Source organism: Meleagris gallopavo, chromosome 14, assembly GCF_000146605.3.
Source record: "Meleagris gallopavo isolate NT-WF06-2002-E0010 breed Aviagen turkey brand Nicholas breeding stock chromosome 14, Turkey_5.1, whole genome shotgun sequence".
NCBI classification, from domain to species: Eukaryota; Metazoa; Chordata; class Aves; order Galliformes; family Phasianidae; genus Meleagris; species Meleagris gallopavo.
Window position 1 is genome coordinate 16,389,667 of NC_015024.2, and position 24,157 is coordinate 16,413,823.

General features: G+C 40.1%; 1 protein-coding gene across 1 annotated transcript in view; it reads right to left on the bottom strand.

Moving 5' to 3' along the window:
- Positions 1 to 17,465: 17,465 nt before the first annotated feature.
- LOC116217159 (E3 ubiquitin-protein ligase PDZRN3-B-like) overlaps positions 17,466 to 24,157 on the bottom strand; it is a 7,521-nt gene continuing 829 nt past the window's right edge. Inside the window, exons 2-3 of the mRNA XM_031555516.1 lie at positions 18,787 to 18,873; positions 17,466 to 17,642 (exon numbers count right to left, since the gene is read on the bottom strand). Coding sequence (XP_031411376.1) covers positions 17,466 to 17,642; positions 18,787 to 18,873 — 264 coding nt within the window. The remainder of the gene's footprint in view (positions 17,643 to 18,786; positions 18,874 to 24,157) is intronic.

Sequence of the window (24,157 nt, forward strand, 5' to 3'; positions counted from 1 at the left end):
TCTATCCATAAACAGATTCACATTTTGCTCTTTTTTAAAAAGGTTATTATTAATTGCTGTTAGAAGTGGATAGCAGTTAGAAGCTGCAGTTGGGTTTAGAATTTATGGATAAAAAAATGGGAATTTTGAGCAGTTGTAGGTATAGGTTGTTTATATGGCATATGACTGCAGGTGCTGTAGCTATGGCTTAAAAGCATTTTAACAGTGTAAGCTTTTGTTTTCATTACTTTTCTGAAGAGATTCTTATTTTGTTGCGTATTTCCCATGTTTTTAGTGTCAAGGAAGCTGATTTATATTCTAAGAATTAGTAAAATCCCACAGAATATTTTGTTCAGTGATAAAATAGTTTTTATAACTAACTTGTCTCTGCCCATTTTCTAACACTTCATGCTGTTGTAACTCCACTGACCTAAACTGTTAACATTTGTTAGCGGATCTGTTCAAACATGTATTTAAAAAAAAAGGAGTGTAGATGTGGTGGTGTATACTTTAATACAGGCTCAGTTGGTCACATTAGAAGTGATGTTCCCCTAAATTTTCCCTTGATTAGTTCAGCATATACAATAATAGGGTGGTTAAGTACCTTGCTGGATTGACAGGTCTGGGTTCTGCACCTGGCTGAGAAGTGAAATTGTGTGAAGTAATCTGTGCCTCGGTTCCCTAGTGGCTATGATGATACAACCCCTCTTCACTCCGTGCTTCTGTATGTTTTGAATATTTACACCACACATTTTTGGAGACAGGCATTACTGCCAATGGGAATTCAGTTTCAGTGAGGGTCCTCAGCCTTACTAGGGTAATAATAATAAAAGATGACCAACAGCATTGGATCTCATGTAACTTTTATACTGTGGCTTAAAGGTTAAGTCAGGCAGAAGGTGCCTGTCCTCTCCAGTGCAAAAGAGAAAAAATATTACTCTTCTCAGACTACCCATGAAACAAGCCCACTGAAGCCAGTATGAGCCCCTACTTTAAATGACAACCTAGTTTGTTTATTTCTTTCTGGTGAACTGCTCAAGTAAACCTTTGGGTTCTACTGTGATAGCTGAATGAGTAAATAGTCTTTCAGATGACCAAGTGGAATTAACACAAAGGCACAGTTTCTTAGCACATCCTCAAGACACGAATGGTTTTAAGGATGTGAGAAGGCCAGGAATGGAAAGAGCAAATGCTCTTATCCTAACCAACAGTTGTTGTAAATAACAAGGCAGTTGTAAAACTGTCAAATATTTGGTGCTTATGTAAAACAGTCTTGCATTATTTACCTTCTGTTGCTAGAGTCTGTTCAGTTGATGCCACTGAACTAATTTCTCTGTTTAGTACTGGTAGCAAACAAAATTAGTTTTAGGAGTTATCACCAGTATTTGATCAAAGGCCTTTTACCACTGGGAAAGAAATGGTATCAGTGTGGCTTCATGCTGACTGCGGCAGAGAAAAGATGTAGGCGCTGAAAATACTCCATGAGGACATTGCTATGTGAGTAATTACACGAGAACAACTCTTTAGATAAAGATTTCAGACTTGGGCTCGGTGGGCTTCAGAACTGACAGCGGACTCTGCGAATGAGAGACATGAACCCTGCATACTTGACAGTTTCTGATGCCTTTTGTTACACCTAAAAATAGGAATGGAAAATGTCTGGAAGCATTCTGATACTGAGGAGCTGAAAGGTGTGCTTAATTCAGCCTTTATGCAGTACTTGTGCTCTCACTGCATCTTGGGACCCAAATCCTGCTTCCATCCAGAGAAAGAATAAAGTCAACAGACATGAGAGCTGAGCTTAGATAATCATACACATCAGGCCATGCAATCTGAACTGTTTGACACAAATGCAAAGAACTCCATATAATGCCTTGATAGCACAGTTAGTAACCGACTGTACAGGATGGCTCATCCAGCTCTATCATTAACGATCTTTTAATTGCCTGAGTGCAAACATCTTTCAAGTGGAAAGAACTTTTGTCCTACAGGCCTGAAGAAAAATATTTTAAGGAAAGCATAAACAAGACAACTAGTTATTGCGCTGCAATAGCACATTAGAGGAGATGTTTGTTTGTCCATGTGTGTTTTGAAGGAGAAAGAACTAAAATAACATTTGCCCTGGTTGCTTATTATGAAAAGCACATGAAAATTGAGTGCAACTTGCTTAAGCTGCATAAGACATAATTCATGCAGCTAAAATGGAAGTCTTGGAAGGACTACAACTTTTATGCAGTGCAGTTTGACTCTAACCACCTGTTGCAAGGATTCAGAATAGTTTCCAGCGTCTTTCCATATCCCAGGGCTTTTTGAAAGAGGTCTCAAAAAGGGGCATTTGAAACAATAACACTCCCCACCTGGAAAGGAAAGGCAGTGTCAGCCTTCTTAGCAGCCCGGCAGCTGCTGATGTGAAATTCTTCTTTTAGTGATTGGGGAGAACGTCCGTTTCAGGTCAGAACTGAAAGCTTACTTTGGTTTAAGTGTGTGAGGTGAGAAGGCTTCCCCTGGCACCTGTTAAAATGCATCAGGCATCACTTTGCTCTGCTGAACCTATTGGCCTTTACAAGCTCATAACTGATGGTGTCTGCAGAGAGCTGCCACTCCAGAAACATCTGCACTAAGAAAACTTCTAGTTCTGTCTTGAACAAGAATCAATTTTTCCTTTCTCATTCCAGCTTCCCTCATGTCCTCTGCAGCTGTCCTTCGATGAAACAATAGATTGATTCAGACCCACCCCAAAAGAAGAGAGCACAACTGAAAATTACATCTCTCCCAGGGTTACCAAAGCAGAAAGAGCGTTTTGCTCCTTAGCACGTAGGACCTGTTTCTGGCACAAGCGAAGATGTATCTGCTTGGCCTCCTGCACTTGAGCTGTGAGACACCCGAGTGATGGAGACAAAGATAAATGTGTTTGGGAATGAAAGGTTTTAGCCTGCTCTGTGCAAATTCCTACACAATGTTATCATCGTGGAACCCAACCGCCAGACAAATAGTAACAAAGAGTTGTCTCTGAAAAATAGCCCGAGTGCAATTAAACTTCAGTTCACAGCTTTTTAATTTCTTTATCATCTGAAGTTTTTCATTTACACTAAGCTAAACTTCCTTAATCCAATCCATGGCAGTGCTGGCTTTGAGCTCAGTACTGCATAACAGTCTGTAGTTTTACAATCAGATTCCCCTGTTTTGAGAGAAGTTCTCTGTTACTGTTTTGAATCCCTCTAGACAAAGAAGTTAAAGTGTGATAGTACAGAGCCATTAATCAGGTATGTATATAAAGTACTGCACGATGTCCCTAAAGCAAACTGATTTAGGAGCGATCGTAAGTAGGTAAATATTTCACCCAGAAGTAAATTTTAAATGTAATTCCATGGAAGAGCTGCGTTTTCAAGTTTTATAAGGGAGACTGCAATTACATTTTCTCAAACTATGCAGTGCACTGACAGATGTCTCTTCCCTGAAGCTAACTTCTGTATTTTAGCCACACTTAATACTTTCTAGATAAGTTGTTTGTTGAGGTCCCAAAAGAAGTAAAAAATAGTAATTTTGCCCTGTGTCTTTTTTTTTTTAAAACAAGTCTCTCCTTGGGATATGTGTGCTTTTGGTTTTCTCCCCTCCCTTACACATGCTTACTGTTTCTCTTTATTTTAAAGGAATTATATAAAGCAATATCTGAATATACATAGTTTTTATCACAAGATGATTGTTAGGAGAGTAAATTAATTCTGTCAGCTCTGTGTATGAAAACTTCAAATATCTATATTTAGAAAATAAACAAAGCACTGTGCATAGCATTCCAGTGAGAGCTGACAGGATATGGAATGGATTTAGCCACTTTTCTGCTAAGTGCCTCCTCCTGTAGCTTTATATTTTCATGCATGTAAAGCCAAGTACGAAACTGCTAACAAAATGCAATTATATTGTCTTGTTGCTCCCCTAATTTTGCACTAAGTTTTACCTATTTGTTTGTTGCTAGTCTTCAACTGTTTCATTCTTTACAGTTTCAATTTCCTTAAACTCTCAGCCTCCTCAGTGTAGGTGGTCTGTAACATGAAACCATCAAACAATTAGTTTTATGCTTTCCTTTCTAATTCCAACCCCAGCTTTCCTTTCACAGGCAGTGGTAGGAAATCCTCTGTCTGACACAGTAAAGGATAAAGCAAAACAAAAATCAAGCCCACTTGTGAGTTAAAGACACGCTTAGTGCTTTTAATGCTCTAAATGTTACATTTCTTAACATAATAGTATAATTTAATCCAGAGGCTATTTAGATAACAAAATGGCTAGGAGGCGACAATGACGATAAAGGTTTTCCAACAGACTGTAGATTTAGAATTGAACTTGATCCAGAGTTTGTTTAATTTGTACGTCCAACAGAAAGGAAACTTAACTATAAACTTTTACATAATAAATCTAGTTAGACTGCGATACACAAAAATTACTGACTTTTCTGAGAAGCAGAAGGAAGACATGTGGGCAGCACTTTTACATATTTATAAATCAATAAACATGTATCTATTCAAATATATATACTTGGGTAATAGACAACTACGTATTTTATACGCTTATATAAATACACATATATACTCATACATACGTGTATCTCTGCATAGTTATATACACATAAATCCATATTACATATATGAATTTGAGGCTTGTTTAGCCTGGAGAAGAGAAGGCTCGGAGACTGCAGCCTTCCAATAATGAAAGGGAGCTTATAAATAGGAAGGAGAATGATTTGTAAATGGGTTCATAGCGGTAGGACAAGTGCAAAAGGTTTTAAACTAGAAGAGTGGAGATTTAGATTTAATATTACAGGAAAAAATTTCTCATAGAGCACAGTGAGGCCCTGGCACTGCTGCCCAGAGCTGTGGGTGCCTCATCCCTGGAGGTGCCCAAGGCCAGGCTGGGTGGCCGCCAACCCACAGCAGGGGTTGGAAATGGATGGCTTTAAGGTCTCCCCCAGCACAAGGAATTCCTTGGTTCTATGAGTAGGCCCTTTGGCTTTAGTAAAGTCAATTCTGTACTTAAAGTTAAGCATGTTTACATGTTCAGGCTTTTTTTTCTGCTGTAGACAGCTTATGGCAATACTACTTGTGCTGGAGACAGCTTTATCCCAAGGGATTCCCATTCGGTTCCAAACTGTACTGTAGGTTTGCATGGAACATAAAATAACAGAATGAATACTTTTAGATTTACTTTTTGTTATCAGATTAGAAAAGATTTTACAAATGTGGCCATCAATTCCCACAAATCCACCAGTGCAAGTGGGTATAACTTCGATATTGATCTTTATTTGGTACAAAAACTCCCCCGGTGAAACCTTCACTGCTGACTTCAGCTAACCAAGGTTTTTGCACTAGTAGATATCAATTAATTGGTCACTGTGCTTGTTGCTACAGGTCAGGATTTGTCTTTGGATTTTGTCAGTTTTTAAATTACTGTCCTGCTGCCCTTGGCTACTTAAAGACAATTCCCTTTGAGAAAGGAGTTTCATGGTTTGATATGTGAATTGCAGCTAACAACTCACAGGTAATGTATAAATGATAGATATAAAAAACCTTAACTCTTCTAGCATCCGTGGTGCTGAGAGTGCATACATATTCCCATAGTTCTTTTTTTTTCCTGCAAAAGATGGTATACATCATCTGATTGCCTGAGAATATGAATGACTTAGTGTGATTATCAGGCTGGTGGCAGAAAGCAGTCAAGACCTTTCCCAAGACCTCCAGTTATAGCCTTAATTTGCATTCTTCTACAAGGATAAGTTAATTGTACCATGGTTTATCGCTTCATTGACAGCTCAGTTTAATTAAGCAGCCATGATAATTGCATTTCTTCCTGAAACTGCAGGAAAACACTTTCTAAGTAGATAAAAGCTTTTGGGCTTTGTTTTTTTTAAAAAAAAAAAAAGGTTTTCTAAAGGAAGGGAATTAAATGGTTGCAGTCAGACACATAGAAGTAGAATGGACTGGACTCTGCAACCCTTGTTCATGCTGATCAGAACCTTGGGGTATGGAACAAACAAAAGGAAAAGAAATTATTTTTAGGGTAAATTATTATTCAGGGCAAAAGGGATAGGATTAGGAAGAAGTGTGTCGCCTTAGCTCTCGCTGTGGGGTTTTGGTTCCTTTGTTCCACAAATCCATTCACATTATAACACATTATGCAAAAGCAAGCATAAAGCCTAATCAAGAGACCAGCACCAGTTAACAGCAAACGGCCCTAACATGAGGAGGCTGTGAGGGCACTGCTCTTCCTGATTCTTTGGCTTATGCATGGAATTCATTCTAGCCCTACAGAAAACGTCACAGCATCTTCTTGACCCCCTGACACCTATTTCTGCCTGAGATACATTACTAAAATGCTTCTGATTAATCTAATGAATTCGGGTATCCAACTGCTCAGATTGTCTGAGGAAGGAAAGCTGGGAAAATGAGCTGAGATGCACAATGTCAGCCCAGTGAAAGCAGCCTTTAATAGTCTATAAAACTTGGAGATTTGCTAGACCCAGCAAGAGGCTAATATATTATCTATCACTCTCTGACACCCCTCCTCATTCCTACGTTTATTACTTGGTTCAAGTCAGCAGCTCTGAAAGCCTGCAAAAATCTTCTGCGATGTGAAATCCTCAGAGAGCAAACAAACTTTATTTTTGGTAAATGTAAAGCAAAGAGAGAGTAAGAGAAAACTTTAATTATCAGCAGGGGCTGAAACTGAAAGAGAAGTTCCAGTTGCCAGAGAAAGGTTTGTAATAGAAACAGCAATTCCCCTGCTGCAAAGGAAACTGCCTACAAAGCAAGAGAAAAGGAGGCCAAAATGAAAGGAAAACAATGAGAGGTTATATTTTAAAAAAAAAAAGCTCTTTCAAATACAAGAAGGAACCAGAGTTGGCTGTGTGAACTTTTAAATTAATACAAGTTGCTAGCAGGAAACTTATCAACTGCAACTGCATCTTAAGACTGCTCATTTTTTATGTTCCAAGTTATTTGATGGTAACCTCTGCTAAAGGAACGATTCTAGAAGCTCTTCAGTCTTCTAGTTCATTAAGAACTAGGTCTTCCCGAAAACTGATGGAAAAAGAAAGTCTGCGGCAAAAAAAAGGGGAAGATGCAAAAATGAAAATTCTATAAATTCAGTCTTCTGCAATCCTCTGTTTAGGTTGACTGCTTCAGCTCAAGTGGATAAGGGGAATCTGCCTGCTGCAAGCCAGTGCCCTTGTGATGTGCAAGTCCCAAGGCTTCAGTGCATGAGAACTTGCCCATTATTTTTAGCAACATCTCATATTCTGTGACATTATCATTGTCTCACTTTTGCTTCTTCACACTTGGGATGAACTGAGCTATGAAGAGTTGGCACAGTCTTTTCAAAGCACACTTAATTGACTTAAAAATTCAAGCTAGAGACCTGAGATTTCCTTAACAATTGCAGTAGATGAATGCTAGCCTCCACCAAGTATTTCTTATAAAAGAAGTGCTTACAAGTTTGCCTGAGACTTCTGGCTCCAGGAAGCACTTGTGCAGTGGGACACTGGTGTGTCTGCCCCAAAGCAGCAAAAGGCATTTTGCTTCTCACCCTGCCCTTAGCCACATCGAATCTGACAGGTTAGACTGCACCTTCATGCAGAGCAACGTCTGCTCACAGATCAATCCCATCTTTTTCTTCGACACTGTGTGGTGCTCTGCAGAAGTGGTACGATGCTGCTGCATGGAATAAGCATTTAATTTTTTTTTCCTTTTTGCTAGAGGGAAAACCAATTAGTCAGAAAACAATGGCCCATCTCCACATGCCACACAGGAAGAGTAATTTAAACTTCCAACTGTTCTGTGCTTGTGGATCAGGTTAAATACACTGGGATTTTCATTGAATTAAATGGGACCTGGGCTGAGCCAAGAGCGTGTTCAGTTTACATCTATTATATGGCCACAGGATTCTTTTTCTTTCTTTATCTTCTTGTCAAACCACAATGCATCTCCATCCAAAAGCATACTCTCAGGAATACTATCAGTCCTAAAAAGCCTCAATTTCAGCAGCAAAATATTTCTTTGAGTGACTTCAGGCTCACATGAGCTTTTATCCGAGACATGTCTTACTGTTGACAAACAGTAATAGTTTGAGTAACAGAAAAAAAAATCACCCAATTCATTCATGGGCTTTACTCAAGAAAGCTCTGCCTCCAGTCCGTTACTATTTATGGACAGACTTTGGTCTTAAAAAGAGAAGAGTGTAAAAAGAAAGAAGAAAAAGATTTTTGTTTAGGAATCAAGCTAGAGAAACACTTCACAGAGAACGCTGCAAGGCAGGAGATCAGATGATCTCTTTGTGTGTTTCTTTAGAAGGAAAAAGCAGTTATGCAATCCCAAGCAGTCATGTGGCACGGCAGCTGCTAAGGTTACTGCTAATTTTTATTAGAGCTGGCTGGAGCCAGAGAAAGATCTGCTTTATAAGCAAGACCTTTTGAGAAATAAACTAAATCTTCCTGAGCTGGGAAGCCTGCAGAACTGACAGAGGAAAAAAAAAACAGCACTGAAAAGCTCTTTTTTTTTTTTCCCCCCAAATGATTCAGGAAACATTTTCACTCTCCCTTCCTGTTGCTGGTTTCTTTCTCATGTTCATCCAATCAATCAAACATACATAATATTTACCAGTTTGCAGCTGAGATTCCTGCCCAGCCCCACAGCCCAAAAGGCCAATTCACAAACCCAGTGTGTGCGTGCCTCTATTCTACATCCCAAGGATGGAGGTGGCCCTGGGCACCAGGCTTCAGCCCTGCTCTGAGCAACGCAGAGATCCTCTCCAACCTCTGCCATTCTGTGACCCTGGGAAGCAAGATTTCACTCTGTTTGTTAAACATGGAGGTGGAACTTCACAATGACCCATATCCCTGTGATACTTTCAGAGTTACTTAGACTTTTGTGTAGTTCAAAGTTACTTGGATTTTGGCAGAAGAAAAAGAGACAGAAGAAAAACTAAAGTGTTTCCAAATAAAACTCTTTACAATTAAGAGACCTGTCATGCCTCTGCATATGTCACTTAAACCCAATTTCAACTATTCTGTACTGCTGGTAGATGAACTGGAAGTAATAATGGATAGTATACTGGGGTTACAGATGATAACCATCTGTATTTTGTCATTGTGAAAGGCTGTACAAGAGCAGCCAGAGCATACGCAGTTCCTGATATCCATAGGTGAAGTTCTACAACCAAGGCTATATAAATCAACGATCATCTTGAAAGAATATTTTAACACAAGGCTTGAGTAGGCTAGTAGCAATGAGCTTGTACCAACAGAAGATAGTATTTTGCCTTTCTTGCACCTGCCTTGCACAACTGAAACACATTCCACCATTAATGCACCATTTTAGATGCAGAAAAGATATTTGCAACATTTGAGCTATCTGGAATTGTGTGGCCCAAAGCGCAGTGGTGACCTGGCCCTCCTCCAAAAGAATGGCTCTTGCACACGGATGGGATGTGTGTCTCTGCACACACAGTGTTTGTACCAGTCCCCTTCTTCAGAGCAATTCACAACTTCCCATTTTTGCAACATTATTCTCCCTCAGTCTTTCAAAGCCAAATTCCACTTTCAGTGGAAAATTCCCTTTACAGGTATAAGATTTTACAGATAGCATTAAAAAAAAACACACATAACTTCTACAACATTATAAAAGCAACAACTTACATACTGTACTCATTTAAAAGTCCCAGTACTGAAGCAAAACATCTCTACTACTATTATTATCAGCCCAGTACCATTTCTGTTTATGAGAGACTAAAAACTTTATAAGTCCTGTAGTTGTGCTTTGTAGTGTAACATAAAATAGCAAAGTTGTATTGTTTTAAAAATTATCAACATCATGCATAAAGTAGAGAAGTGGTCAACGGTGCTGGAATTGGGGTCACAATGCTTATAAGTTGTCACCTCTCAGTGTTTAAAGCAAAGAACTGTGGTTAACTGCGAACAGCTTTTAGATTTTCTTGGTATAAAGAATAAATTTGGAAAAGGAACTAAAAAAACCCAATACTTCATGCTGGAAGATATGCTATAGTAAGAAGTTGACTTAAGCACTATAAAGACCATTGTCTAGAAGCAACTGTATTGTAGGTGTTACCAGAACAGATTCTAGGATTTCATTTCAATTTCCATATTATACGTGTGAGAAAAAAAGAAACTCTACTATTGTGAAATACAGACAAATGAAGCGCTCACAGCAGACAGGTCTCCATACCATGCTCTTGTTTTGAAGACAAATCCCACCAGTGGCACAAACCAGGTTAGCACTGCAGGGTGAGCTGCTCCATGTGGAGGATTTTTGGAAAGGTCTGGTGACCTCACACATACAGCTTTTCTTCACATTTACTGGACAAATTCCATCTTTCTTATAATTCTAAATTAAAAGTTATGCAAATTTTACTCAAGTGCATTTTGAATGGCAATGGTCTGAGCTTGCTTTTGTTTTTTCCCCAGTTAATTTGCATTCGCTTTTTGCATATCTTTCCATACAATTGACATGGTAATGTACTACATATGTACTAAACTAGAGATGATTGCATCTGATTGCTCCATTATTGTGATACAAATAAAATGTGTGAAAATAGTTGATAGGAATTCTGTGTGCTCTCTCTAAAGATTCAGAGCATTCAGAAATCTAAAAATAAAATCTAACAGTTAATCATAATGGTTTGGCTTCCAATGTGGAAAACTGAACAGGAGATGATTTAAAATGCAAAAAATTGTGCCACGTGTGAAAGGATTAAATTGCCCCATTGTTAAAGGCTTTATATGCATCCTTCTAAAAAGTATTTGTTGGAACTCGATGCATTCCTTTTTGCTCAGCTAAAAAGAATATGGAACAGCTATTTTTCACTTTGAAGGAGTGATAGTTCATAAAGCCAGAATCTGGATTTCTCAAGTTGTATTTTCTCTCTGGAGTTCATGCCCAGGCCACACACTTGTGTGCAGTACTGACAACTCCTGCAGCCCAGGAGGTGACACCCATGGGGAACCTTCACACTGTGCATTCCCAGGCTGTGGGTGACCTTATCTTGCCTTGGCACAGAACAGCCTGGCAAGGGGCTGCACATACTGAGCTGGTGTCCTTGGGATGCTGACAAGATGTTAGCAGGAGGAAACCAAAGCAAGCATGGATTCACTCACTGGAAATGGTAAACATGAGGGTAGGAGGCAGGATGAGATGCTTGACAAGGCTGTGATCTTGCAACACGAATCGCCTGTCTGGGTCCCACTCTTCACGTGAGGTTTGGCAGGCCTGAAAGTTATCAAAGCAGTTTGCATTTCCTCTCCAAGTCCTGTTCTTCATGGTATCAAGCAAGTTCATCATCACACCAAAGAATCTTGGGAGGTGGGGCACATGTTGTTCAGTCCATGCCTTAAGTGATTTGGTTTCTAAAGTCTTATAAAAGGCTGTCTCATTGCTGGCCATTCTCTCCCATTTTCCTACAGTCAGGAAGTTTGATGCATAAGCATATGACTTAGAAAGTATATTCCTCATCATCACTTCTTTTTTTCAAGAACAATTTCCCTTTTAACTGTGCAATTCCCACACAAACTGAACAAAATTGTTTCATCCTCTGCAAGGACTTTGGAAGTAGAGGCACCTGCTCTCTGCAACTACTCCCACCTCACAGGTTTCCCTGGGGTGCTGATGTCTGCAGAGTAACAGGGATTTCCTTCCCAGAGGAAAAAAGAAAATGTGGCTGTTGGAAGAAGATGCAGATGTTGTGAAGAAGTGCCCAAGAGCCACAGAAAAGCTAGAGGTGAATGAGAGTGCAGGTGCTATCCTTCAAACTGAGACACAGAGGTAGTGGTGTGCTGGGAGAGATGACACTGATACTGTAATCACATTAATTTAATGCATTGCACATAAGGGATCTATTCCTGAACTTAGAGTTCCTTCTTGGATAATTTAATTTCATCTTTTCTATTTGGCATACTCTTGAGAGCAATATTCCAACCTCCCTGATTCAAAACGCCCATGTCACACTTGGGGGCAGCATGCTGTGAACTTCTAGTGATAGATGACAATAAAGTGTGGGGATACCCGAGGGGAACTCACAAAGGACTTTACAAGAAGTTACAGCATGAAATGTGTTTATAAGTAGCTCTGCAATCTACCTTACTCATTGGTGAAGAGACACAGAAGGATCCACTAGGGTAGAAACAATTGTTTCCTTCTTTAAAGAACTTCATATTTTCAACCCATCCAATGGATTTTTCTTTTTTCTTTTTCTTTTTTTTTGCTGCTTGTGGGAAGGATGATGATTCAGTATTTACTGTAAAACATGTACTAAACATCTTTGGTTCATCCTCCTCTTGCTGTCTGGTTTATTGCCTTCCTCACCTAAGCTCAGAATGCAGCACTGATGGGTAAACAGGCAAATCCATTTATGAGATGAAAAAATGCAGTGATAACCAACATCTTCTGTTTTCATTTCCATTTTCCCCTTAAGACTATTAAAACTCCCTTTTAACACTGACCAACCTGCAAGATCTGTTTTAGCACAGACATGAGGATGCTTCGTGATACCATGAGCAGATACAGACAAAGGGCTTGGAAAATATTCTGCAAGTTAGACACCAAAAAAAGCTGACTTTGCTATAACTGTACTCATTGCCCCACTGTGTTCTCTCTCCAGAAATACTCAAGTGTGCTTGCATGTCCTGGCAGGAAGAGGAACAGTCAATTTTAAGTTGCTGTCTCAAAATAGTTTTTTTCCAGAAAATTAATTCCTAAGTGTATGTATCTGCATAGTAAATCTTGTTTGCAGAGCTGAACTCTTCCATTCATGACAACGAAAAATTCTGTTTAGCCTCTATGCCTATCAGAGTTCAGTTAGTGCATGCAGTGAGCCTTTTGCAAGAAAAATGCAAAAGTTTATCATGTTAAAGCTGATTTTAGAAAGTGCACCAGCAAATGAGAAACTGAAAGCTCTGCTCAGTTATTACATTTACTGATTACTTGTGGAAGTCTCCTGTGAACAGCCTGCAAGTGGTGATAAGCTGCAGTGGGCATGCAGCTGGGGGAAGAACTGTATGCTGGCAGGAAAAGCTGGGCTGGCAGCTCATGGAACTCTTTCAGCCCAAATACTCAACCTCATGGAAAAACTAGATCCTGTCCCATGCCAGCAGAGCACGTGAAAAGTTTCTGCATTTACTCTTTCAGTCCACTATAAAGCAGCAGATCTTTCTTAGCCCTGACAGAGGAATGCATGCTGTGCTGCTGTGAGCGCTCCTTTCCCTGCCCTCCTGCCTGGCTCTCTCTGTGCTGATCTGACTTTCTGAAAGCTGCACTGCTAACTCTGATACCCGGTGTGGTTTGCTGAGAAAAAAGCAGAAAGTTGTTCTGCTAGAACTGCCCGTGTACTACAGGCTGGATGGAGAATCCAGAGCAAATTGTACATTTTATTTACAAATACACAGTAGATGATTTGCTAAAAAGTTTCATTGTTCCTTTGAGTAACCTATGAAGAAACTCACCTAACAGAAAGTCAGCCTATAATTTGTAGCAAATGAGTGCACTTTGGGGAAAATCAATCAAATGCACTGACAAATTCTCAACTCCTAAACTAATGATCCTTCCTGCGAGCAGCATGAGACATTGGGCAAGCCTCAGGTGGCATAAATCCTTGTGGTTTTGGTGCAGCTATGACAGTTTATGATACCACAACAGTACCCTAACTGTACTAAAAACATTTTAAGGTGGCAAGCAGTCAGCATTTCAAGCCTCCTTTCTGTTTAGCCTCTGAAGCTAAACAAATGAGTTTACTAGTCAGTGAGAAGAGAATGCCGTACTTAATTCATAATCTTTCAGAGCTGATGTGCTTAAAAATAAGAACTTTGTCTTAAGACCAGGCAGCTGCATAGAGAAGTCCTTCATGGCCAGGACTTGAACCAACTCTGCTACAAGAGGAAATTAGGACCATTCTGTTGCCCTGACAAAAATGTAATCTATGAAAATAGTAATTCCTCTGTAATAAAATCAATAGTTTCAGCATGTTTTTAACATGGCAATTTGCTATGGAACAATAATTCAGAATATCAATTCAAATCAGCTGTTTGCTCTGAATAAATAAGACAGCCGTACATGAAAATCCTGTAGCCACACCATAGAAAGTCTCCTAATATCATTACTTCCTCACTTCTAGAGTAGTTATGAAATACCTGGAGTAGATATAGGTGAAAAACATTGATTAAATAGAGCAGTAATGAACAGACCAAGATCCAAGTCTTTTATTCTGACCTGACAATTTGGGAAGATACTTTCCTGTATAGTTCAGATTACCCAATTGCAAAATAAGGATAATAATATAAAACAGCGAAGGAAACAGCTATAAGACATTCCTGAAAGTCCTGTAAACACTAAATATCTTTATTATGTTACAGACTTGTTAAAACAAAATACGAAAGAAAGTGATATATCTGCATTTCTGTTGTGTGCTGCTTTAAGGACTGAGCAGCACAGATCATGCAACATTCATCTTGATGGTGTATGCCATTTAGCAGTAGAAGCACTTCACAGTGGCACTGCCTGTGTTACTGAAATAGTCCAAAAAATGCTTTTACTGAAAATCCAAGACAATTGTTAGACCTGATTTTTATATTTATTCTTTTAAAATGTGTAAAATAGGAAATCCAAACCAGTGGGAAAATATGATTTAAAATTATCTCAGACATAATTCAAAGTTTATCTCAGTATAATTTGTCAGGGGAAAGAACTTCCAAGCAACATTTGCTATCAGCTATAAACAGCACTATGCATCCAAATTGTGTACTGTGTAATCCTTGCTAAGTACTGAGAAATGTTTTGACAGTTCTGAAAATGAGAAACAATGCTCTTGTATAACATAAGCTCCAAAATATGTCTGCCAGGAGATCCACAATAGAGAAACATTTTCAAAAGGAAATAAAATTATTTCTGTCTTACTCCATTTTAAGATCACTGCCCTGAATTCTGGAATCATTTTGGAGATGTTGTGCTCAGCATCTTACATTGGAATGAGAGTTCTCTGTGAGAGGGTCTGTTTAAAATCATGCTGATGTTACTTAAAACCATAATATTAAGAGCAATTCAAGTAAGTTCTAGATAGCCAAACTCAGTTCTAGATAGTTATCCTGTTTCTTTGTCATCTCTCATGCTTTTCAAAGCAAATGTGACCCATTAGCATGCTCTATTGTCTGTGATAGGTTCCACCTGAGGCTTTTGATTGCATCTTGTCATTTACAGCTACATCTGCTGAACTGTAGTTACCAACTCTGGGTTTTGCTTCATTAGAGACTATCATTAAATGTTCACTGATCTTCAGCTAGGTAATCTACAGGATATTTCAATTATCTATCAGTATGACAAAGCTGGGTTAGATGCCTTGATGCAAGAGGTATCCCTTTTCTTCCTTGCCTGGAACAGGGTTAAATACAGTGCAGTAAGTACAAATTTCACAGAGTAAAAAATTACACAGTAGTTTTTAGGTGCTGATGTCCCCAGTACAAGGACTTTTAGGGCTTTGCATCAGATCACTCTAGTTCTGTAAACCTGTAGTGGCTGGGGGGCATTATGTTAAGCCATTTTATCTGAAAAGAACCTATTAGCACAAGCAGTGACTACTCCACAGTGTTTTGGGAATCAAAACACATCAGCTGCGTGTCTCTCAGAGATTGCCTTCAACAGGGCATTCCTAATCCAAACTCACACATCCAAAATCACTGATTTTGTAACCATTTTGCTAAATTTTCATCAGCCTTTTGTGTGTATTTAGAAAGGAGTGAATATGAAAACGAATTTGCAGTCAGCACAGGCTGTCAACACACAGCGTTCAGTTGGGCTTCTGCTACCCTTAGTACGCTACAAATCCAACCAGTTTCCCTTGTGTCTTTATTTTGGAGTTTTCTCGTATGAGAAAATGTAGCTTGGAATTGTGGGAAGAACTCTGCCCTAATGCTACTTACAGAGGCATGGCTGCACTCATAGAGCAGCCAAGAAACACAGCATGGAATCTCACTCTGCCTGCCTTCCTCTACGTTCTTCTTGGGTTCTTACCGTTGGCACACCATAGCAGTATTTAGTTGCTCAGCCTGGTCTGTGCTAATACTGAACTACGGAAAAATGGAGCAGAGAAAAGCAGTTAAGGAGCAAAATTGCTTGCAAGAGAGAGCAGATTCTATAGGGCCCGTGGAGGTCAGCTGCCTTCGTTCTCTCCTGGCAACTCCTATAACAAATTGCCATATGGTTGCAATTCCAGGCTGAGTTACAGTGCTTACACTCAAGGAGATTGAAAACCAGGACATCTCCTTACTTTGGGGAGTTTGATTTTCCAACGTTTTGTTTTTCATAGTTGTTTTGTTCGTGTGATTATGCGCTACTTCAGAAACGGATGTCAGCTTTTCAAACATGCTTTGGGGAAATATGTGCCTATGGGAAAAATTTCAGTTCAAACAAAAATTACAGACCTTTTCCCAATTATGTTATACCATAAATATGGTTTAAGTAACTCTGGATCACTTCACAGCTCAGCTTCTTATCTTTTTATAGTTCTGCTACTGTGGCTCCACTCCTTTCCATATGAAGAAACTTAATTAATATTTTATATCCTTACTAAATTGTGAATACGATTTACCATAACAGCACAGAAAATAGCAAATAGACATTGTCTTCTGCCAACAGAAAATCCTTAACAGCTGTTTACTGCTCATTTGCAAAACATAAGAGCAATAGAATTCCGTTACTTAGAGAATCTGGTTGCTCCATGATATCCTTGGCAACAAACACAGCACTTATCTTTTTGAACAACAGACTCTCAAAGTTTCTCCAACCTACAAAAATAAGACAGCGAAGAACACTTTTTTTAACTGTAAAATGCTAAACAAAGGAAACGGACTCACACTCAGCTGCATTTCATGAAAACTAACCTCCTTCTTTCTCTCTCTCTCTCTCAAAAAAAGATCTTTCTTCCCAAACAAACATTTCAAGCAACCATCACTTTCACAGAAAGGCCTTTTTACTGATGTCAAGACTTTGGCAAAATGAGAAGAAATTCAGACTCCGAAAGGAATAATACGAGTAGTTACAAACAACAGTAAAGGAGTACCTCAGGCAGGTTTATAATAAATCCTACAGAAACTGCAGAGTAGAATATTTTCTGGCCATTTGAAACATTTATTACCTTTGGTCATAGAAACCAGGATAAATAAAATCAAGGTTTACACTACAGATATTTCACATATGGTTTTAACTAAATAACTTACAAGTTTCCAATAGCTTTAAAAAGAAATATCTACGGCATACCAGATAGATACTCGCTCCTCAGAAAGTCAGGACGTGTACATACCAACCATAATCTGGTTTCTATATTTAGGTAAGAACTATACCTAAAGCCACAAAGGTCAGCACTGAATCAAGTCAAGCATATTTTAGCAGACATGTCTTCTAGACAGTGTTTACCAGGGTACATTTCTCCCAAACCCACGCTAAACTTCATGCCACTTGAAGACACGACAACAGAACTCGGACTATTAAAAGAGACTGGATAGTGTACTCACATACCTCAATAATCCTGTCATGAATTTGCAGCCCTCCTTCCTTAGCAGCAGGCCCAGTGTCAACTATTTTTGATACAAAAATTCCTTCGCTGGCTGAACCATCTTGATTGTCCTTTAAAGATGAAATGAAAAACAGATTATTGAACCTTGAAGTAACTCGAATTTGTGCTAAGCTAAAACTTGCCTGTGCCACAGCAGTGCACCTAATTTGGAATAAATATTCTTAGTGATGTCTTAATATGGGACTATTTGGACTAATGAGAACACCTGATCCTCCCATTCTGAGTAACTGTACAGCCAGGAATGGACTTTCATTAGGCTCATCATTTGCAGGATAATTGTTTTCTTCTGACTTAGGCCAGCTCAGTAGTAGCTGTCATTATAATTATTATAATGTAGAATCCAGTGAGACAGCAGCCTGATTGCACATCAAACAGAAAGCAACAGTGCATTTTTATTTTTAGTTGCACAGCTCTTCCTCTGGAACCTTAAAAATAAAACTGTGAAAAACAACCTCTAACTAATAAGGTATCTTCATATCCCTGTCTTTTGTGAAATCAGCTATCGGTGCAGAACAGTTTCTCAGAAAAGGAACTGAAAAAACGTTAACTATAAAGAATAACTGTCAAGTGAATTTACCAGGAATAAATTGTCATTAACGTCACATTTCCGACAGACCAAGGAGTAGTTCTGAATACTTTTCTAAATTACTAGGACAAGGTATATTTCTCTCCTTGATCTAATTAAAGTCAGATGCAGCAGCTCCTGCCAGCAAGCATCAAGAAAAAATACATTAGTGAGTGTGTGCGCAGGAAACATCTGCTGAAATCATGGAATTCAAAAGTAGGTTGTTTAAATTACATCCCTTCACCTGCACAGAGGGCAGCCTAATCTCTGGTGGAAAGGAGAGTAAATATCGATTTCTTAATGAACTGTAAAAGGTCTAAAGCTGCAGGTCCTGAACTCATGCACTGTCTTCGAAACAGTATGGTCTGAGAAAAAGATACCGGAGCTTTCACCATTTTGGGAGTGACATTCCACTTGTATCAGTGTCACTAGCTGTGACCGTGTGCAAGATTAAACATGTGAGAGAAAAGGACATGCAGTTAATAGACCTCCAGTACTAATCTGAATGTAAGATTTGCTCTGAAAGAATCCCAAGAGAACCAAATAGTTGTCAGCAGCATTTTTCCTCTAAGTGTTGACCCACATGCTTTTCCCTGGAAAGGGCAAACATATTTTAACAATTAACATACCACGCACGGTCGGCCACCAATAATATTAAATCCAAGAGAGCCTGAGTCACGATGAAGGACGAGAGTCAGTGCTTTAGTTTCTTCACCCTGTAAAGAACAGAGAGATGCATTCAAAGCATTCGTGTGCACTGATGAGCAGGACAGATAACACTTCTATCCCGGTCTGCTGGGTCGCTTTGTTACTTCCTTTTCCCATGAAGTTTAGAACAATTCTGCAGGAGAGCTGGGAAGGCAGCAGCCCCGGCTCCAGCCACCCCACGGCGCCTCTGCAAAACCCGCCCTGGAGATTTATGCGTATTTTTTATTGAGATCTACAGTGAGACACTTAACAGCAACAGAAGATATTTATATGCAATACTGTTCCTGCAACTACTTGACCCAGTCATATGTGATCTGTTATGTAAAATACTCCGCGGCTCCAGTAGTCAGATTCTTGACTTTTCCAGTGCTTGAGGGTGTCTGAAGGACTGCATTTTTATGTTGTTTCTCTCTGGCGCTAGCTGCAATACATTGTTTTGAACAGTATCGAAAATGAACTGTGATACAACAGCAAATCTCTGGTGAGCTTTAGAAAAAGCTTTAAACAAAACTGCTACAAATTTTGCAAAGGGCCTGTGATGCTAATTGCCATTCACAGCGCCTGCTGGAAAGAGATTCTGAGTACAATTTTCTTTGGAATTTTAACACTAGCAAAACAGAAATCCCTTAGCACTGAAAACTGTTATGTTAATTCCCTAAATGAATTTCTGCAGTGAACAAATGTCTGATTACGCCAAAAAAATAAAATAAAAATAAAATAAAACCCTTTTTTTTTTTTTAAATGCCCAACAGAGAAAGGCAGGGCAGCCTTGTCATATCCAAAGGACTGTGCAAACATCATTTGCTATCCTGACCTACCCAATCTTGCTCCTAAGCACAGATATGCTCATAAAAGATACATCTTCTACAACTTATACAAAATCTCTTTTGTGACAGTGTGATGCTACTTAGGCCTATACATTTTGCTAGGACTAACCTGCATGCACACAGTACTGAATACAACTAAATCCTCACAGTGTAATAACTTCAGACTCAATCAAGTGCTGTCTTTCATAGCAAAACACTACAAGACTATACAACAGCTCACAATTACAAAAAGCCATCTAAATAATAGTCTCTTTTTCAGAAATAAGAACAGGATACTCCCAATTGTATGGTGTGCATTCACAGGTATCTGTGAACATTTCTACCTCTGAGATTTTTTCTTTGTTTTATCCATAGGGTGAAAAAGTTATGAACACAAAGAAGGTTTGAGGAAGTTATCTTACAAGTCTGGTTTTCATAACCAACTAATGACAACAATTACAACAGTTACATAGTAATTTGATGCGGCTGGTTTTAGTTTGTGCATTTTTCTTCTAACATATCAGTTTGAAGTTGCCAATCAAATATAAATGTCTATTAAACTCATAAAAAAATGTCCAAGTAATCCCAGATTACTGAATTACTCTCACAGATCTGGGGAAGATTACAAAGCCCAATTCCCTCCCAGTGTAAGCTGGCAGAGCTCTGCTGACCACAGAGCTGCTGAACCAACAGTCTTCACCTGAAAATGTGGGTTACAATTTTCTTGTCAGAGTGTGATCTTTTCTTTCCTACAGGTCCCATAATAAGTACACTTGGGCCTGTTACAGAGAAATATGAGTTCCAACTAATTTTATTTTAATTTGCCTACACTCAGCATCAGTAAGAAGGTACTCAGAGAAGGACTGGAAAATGAAGTAAAGGCTGTTGCCCTGTGAGCCTTCAAACCTGTATGTCAGATAGCATTTCAAGGAGCAAACTTACAGTCCTGTGGGGCTGCTTTCAGGGACTGATAACTCAGCATTTGAAAGACAGGGATGTGATAGTGTCACTATTTACTTCAACTATTATGCCTTTTTAAAAAAGCAAATCAATTAGAACAATCAAGAAACAATTACAACATTGCTCTTGAGACATTTCCTCTAATTAAAATTGAACGCTTTCATTAAAGCCTCCTTATGTGGCTACGATTTGATGTCTGTATGCCTAGCAGAAAAAGCAGTAAAGCAGGTAGCCAAAAGTTGTGGAAAAAAACCCAAACATTCCACTGCAGTGTTTTTCTGAAGTATTCCTGAAAAATGAACTCAGGGGTTTTTCCGCTCAGACCTGACAGATCTGTACCCTGTCTGCATCGTCCCTTTGGCAGCAGAGCAGTGTTACAGACAAACCCCTCGTGTCATTCAGCGATAACTCCACCATCTGTGCTGAACAGCCAAGCACATGGGAGGCAGCAGTGCATCACTTTGGTACTTGGTTACTTTTGCAGATTCACCTCTCAGTCTTAGCAATTTCTTTCACAACTGCTTTGGCTTCCAAGGAAGCCATGATGTAAATTACTCTTCCAGAGCTCTGCCATTCTTTCTTCCTCTAATATGTCTAGCATTCCAGTGAAGCAATCATTAGGCAGTGAGGTAACTGGAAATGCTGCAGCTCCCTGTTCTTCCCAGCTGAGTAATGGGGATCTAATAGACTGCCTTTTGCTTCATGTATTGCAAGACTGATTTCTTTGGTAATACAGCGGCTAGGAAGCTCTGTCTGCTACAGGAAACACTTCAGCTCCTTGTTTATTGACTGCAGCCCAGCTGAGCCTGCTTGGGTCAGCCTGGGAAAGAATACAGTTGTGTCTTAAAGGGCTTCATTTGGCATTCATGCAATTAAAACCCGTGCTATACCTCCACAGAGGCACTAAACCACAGGTCTGAAACACCAGATCATGAATTGGTTCCTGTAGCCAGTGAAGCAAAAGAGCATAAGACCAGACTTCCAAAGACCGTGTTTTGCCATGCATCAAAGCCTTCATTCACCTTTGATAGACTGCCATTTGTACAGTATAAATGCCACCCCGAAAGCACACCTTGCCAGGCACAGCTTTGACACTGCAGACTGGAACCAGCACCATGACTTGGTTCAGATTCCCTCCTACTGCTTCCCACAGGACTTTGATGGCTGTGTACATAAAGGCTCGACTACATCAGCTTATCAATAGGTGTGAACAGTGGTATGTTTCAGCAAGGATTAAGCATTGTTTGAATAGCATGAGGTTTTTCTTGCTTACTTAGACTTTGATGTTTCAGGATGGACAGGTCTGATCAAAGGGAACAATAATTTTGAGTAAGACATGCTGCCTTCTCTACCACTCCCTCCTTAAGCTTGTCCACAATAAGCCTCACCTCTCAACCGAGGGATAAAGTCTCCCTCTAAATAAGCCTTCAGATTTGTCTTTTGGAATAAGCATGGGTCAGACATCCAGTAAATACACTGTGAAATTAAAGTGTTCCCTCAGTGGCTAAGTGGATGGAAAAATGTACACGTGGTAAACAGAACTAGAATTATTTAATAGCCATCTGTTTAATGGACTAACAGAACTGGGAGATATTATCAGAAAACTCTCTGAGTGTGTATAAAATATATATTTTATGTATTAATATAGTTATGGCAAAAGCATGGGAGAGCTGAGTGACAAATGCAGTGCCACAAAGGAAGACTCTGTTAATGCAGATCTACGTGTCTGGAGCTCCCCCAGCCAAATGGCCAAAAGTTTGGGTCCTTCATGAGGGGTCTTACATCCATCACTATCATATTTCCCCTTAACTAAGCCTTTAAACAGAACTGTAAGTGGGTACTTTGTTTTGACTGGAAGGAACAATCTCTGATTTATTCTAGTCTGCTTCTACATCTGCAGAAACAAGCAACCACCCATCAGCAGTCAGAACATCCCTTTTTCTCCATCTGCAGAGAATCCGGAACATCCTACAATAAGTTTGGGAATCACCACATTCTGAACCCCATTAATTAGTGCTAGGTGTTTTAACACAGGATAATTACAGTTTATAACAAAACCTATCAAGTATGAGTATATTCATAACAAAATAATGACAGCAGTGGTGCTGCACGCTTTGGATATGCAATTTCCTCTGAAGTTGAAGACTGTTATTCTATATTATCGTACATGTAATCCAGGCAGCGAGGAATCTAATCCTCAGGCAAGCACACAATGCCCTGCCAAGTGTTTATAACCGGCATCCTACACTGTGCAGCCTGTGCTAGAACCTCCGAGCAAACAGCCCCTAAGGAACAGCTTGGAAGCAGGCCACATCCCCAAACTGGAAAGCATCTCCTGCGCTAGGTGATTACCAAAGGCCTTTCAAAACACTCTCTAGAGCACAAAGATGCAAGTTTCCTGATTGTACTTCTTTGGGCACAAGGCAGACTGAAGCTGTTGGTGTTGGAGGGCTGCCCAAACTGCTGTGAAAGACATGTGATTGACCGCTGAGCCACAAGCCTGTGGTGACATGACACCTTCCAGCTTTCTTCAGATTAGGCACTGCTTCAGAAAGCTGCATAGCAGCCTTTTGTAATAGGGCTGAAAACCAGCCCAGTCCTCCTGGCCAGCTGCATCCATCAATTCGATAAGAAGTTTTGCTGTTAGCTATGCACCCTGCAAACTTACAGCTACTGGTAGGAGCACCTTTGGTGCAGCTCACTAACTTCGCAGAGTGAAATAGCGCATAAGCAACATGACCAGCACTGGCCATGGAGCAGCACGAAGGGAAGCTGTGCTGCTGGAAGCAGAGCAGAGCTGAGGTGTGAGGAGGCAGCAGGGCTGTGTGGAGCTCCGTGTGGGTTAGCATCCTTCCCAGTACTGCCCCAAGTCAGGAGAGTTGGCTCAGTGTTAAGATATTTTCGGAGTTGGCAAAACATAGTGGCCTCTCTAAGAAAACACAATGTAACACTGAGTTTTGTCTCTCTTGCACAGCTCCTGCAGCCCCAGCACCACCGCGGCGGAGACACTGTGTGACAGTCCGAGCAACTGAGAACGGCCATGCGGGGATGTGATTGTCCCGGGATGTGATTGCGTCGGGATGTGGCCGTGCCGGGATGTGGCAGCGCATTTCGGGTCACCGGGAGGGCTCCGAGTCTCTTCATTTAAAAGATAATTGGCTCCAAGCGCTTCCCTCGCTGGGGAGCCCTTTTCCAATTAGAGCTCGGGGGTTGTTGCAGCTCTGCCTTTTGATTCTGGGCACTTTATAAATAGCCTATTTCTGACTGCCTGGAATCAAGTTAATTTTTCTCCTCAGAAATTGATCTTTTAAGGACAAAATGCAGGGACTGAGCAGGTGTCTGACCCCGGCACGCAGACAGCACAGCACCCCCCCAGGGCACCGAACACCCACCCAGGATCCCCGTGCCCCTGGAGGCTTAGCGCCATTTCCAGCCCAGGAAACTCCAGTTTCGTTACGGGGAGAACGGAGGAGAACACACGCCGGGTGCCGCGGGCGGGCGCGCTGTCACCGCGGGGCCGCCCTTA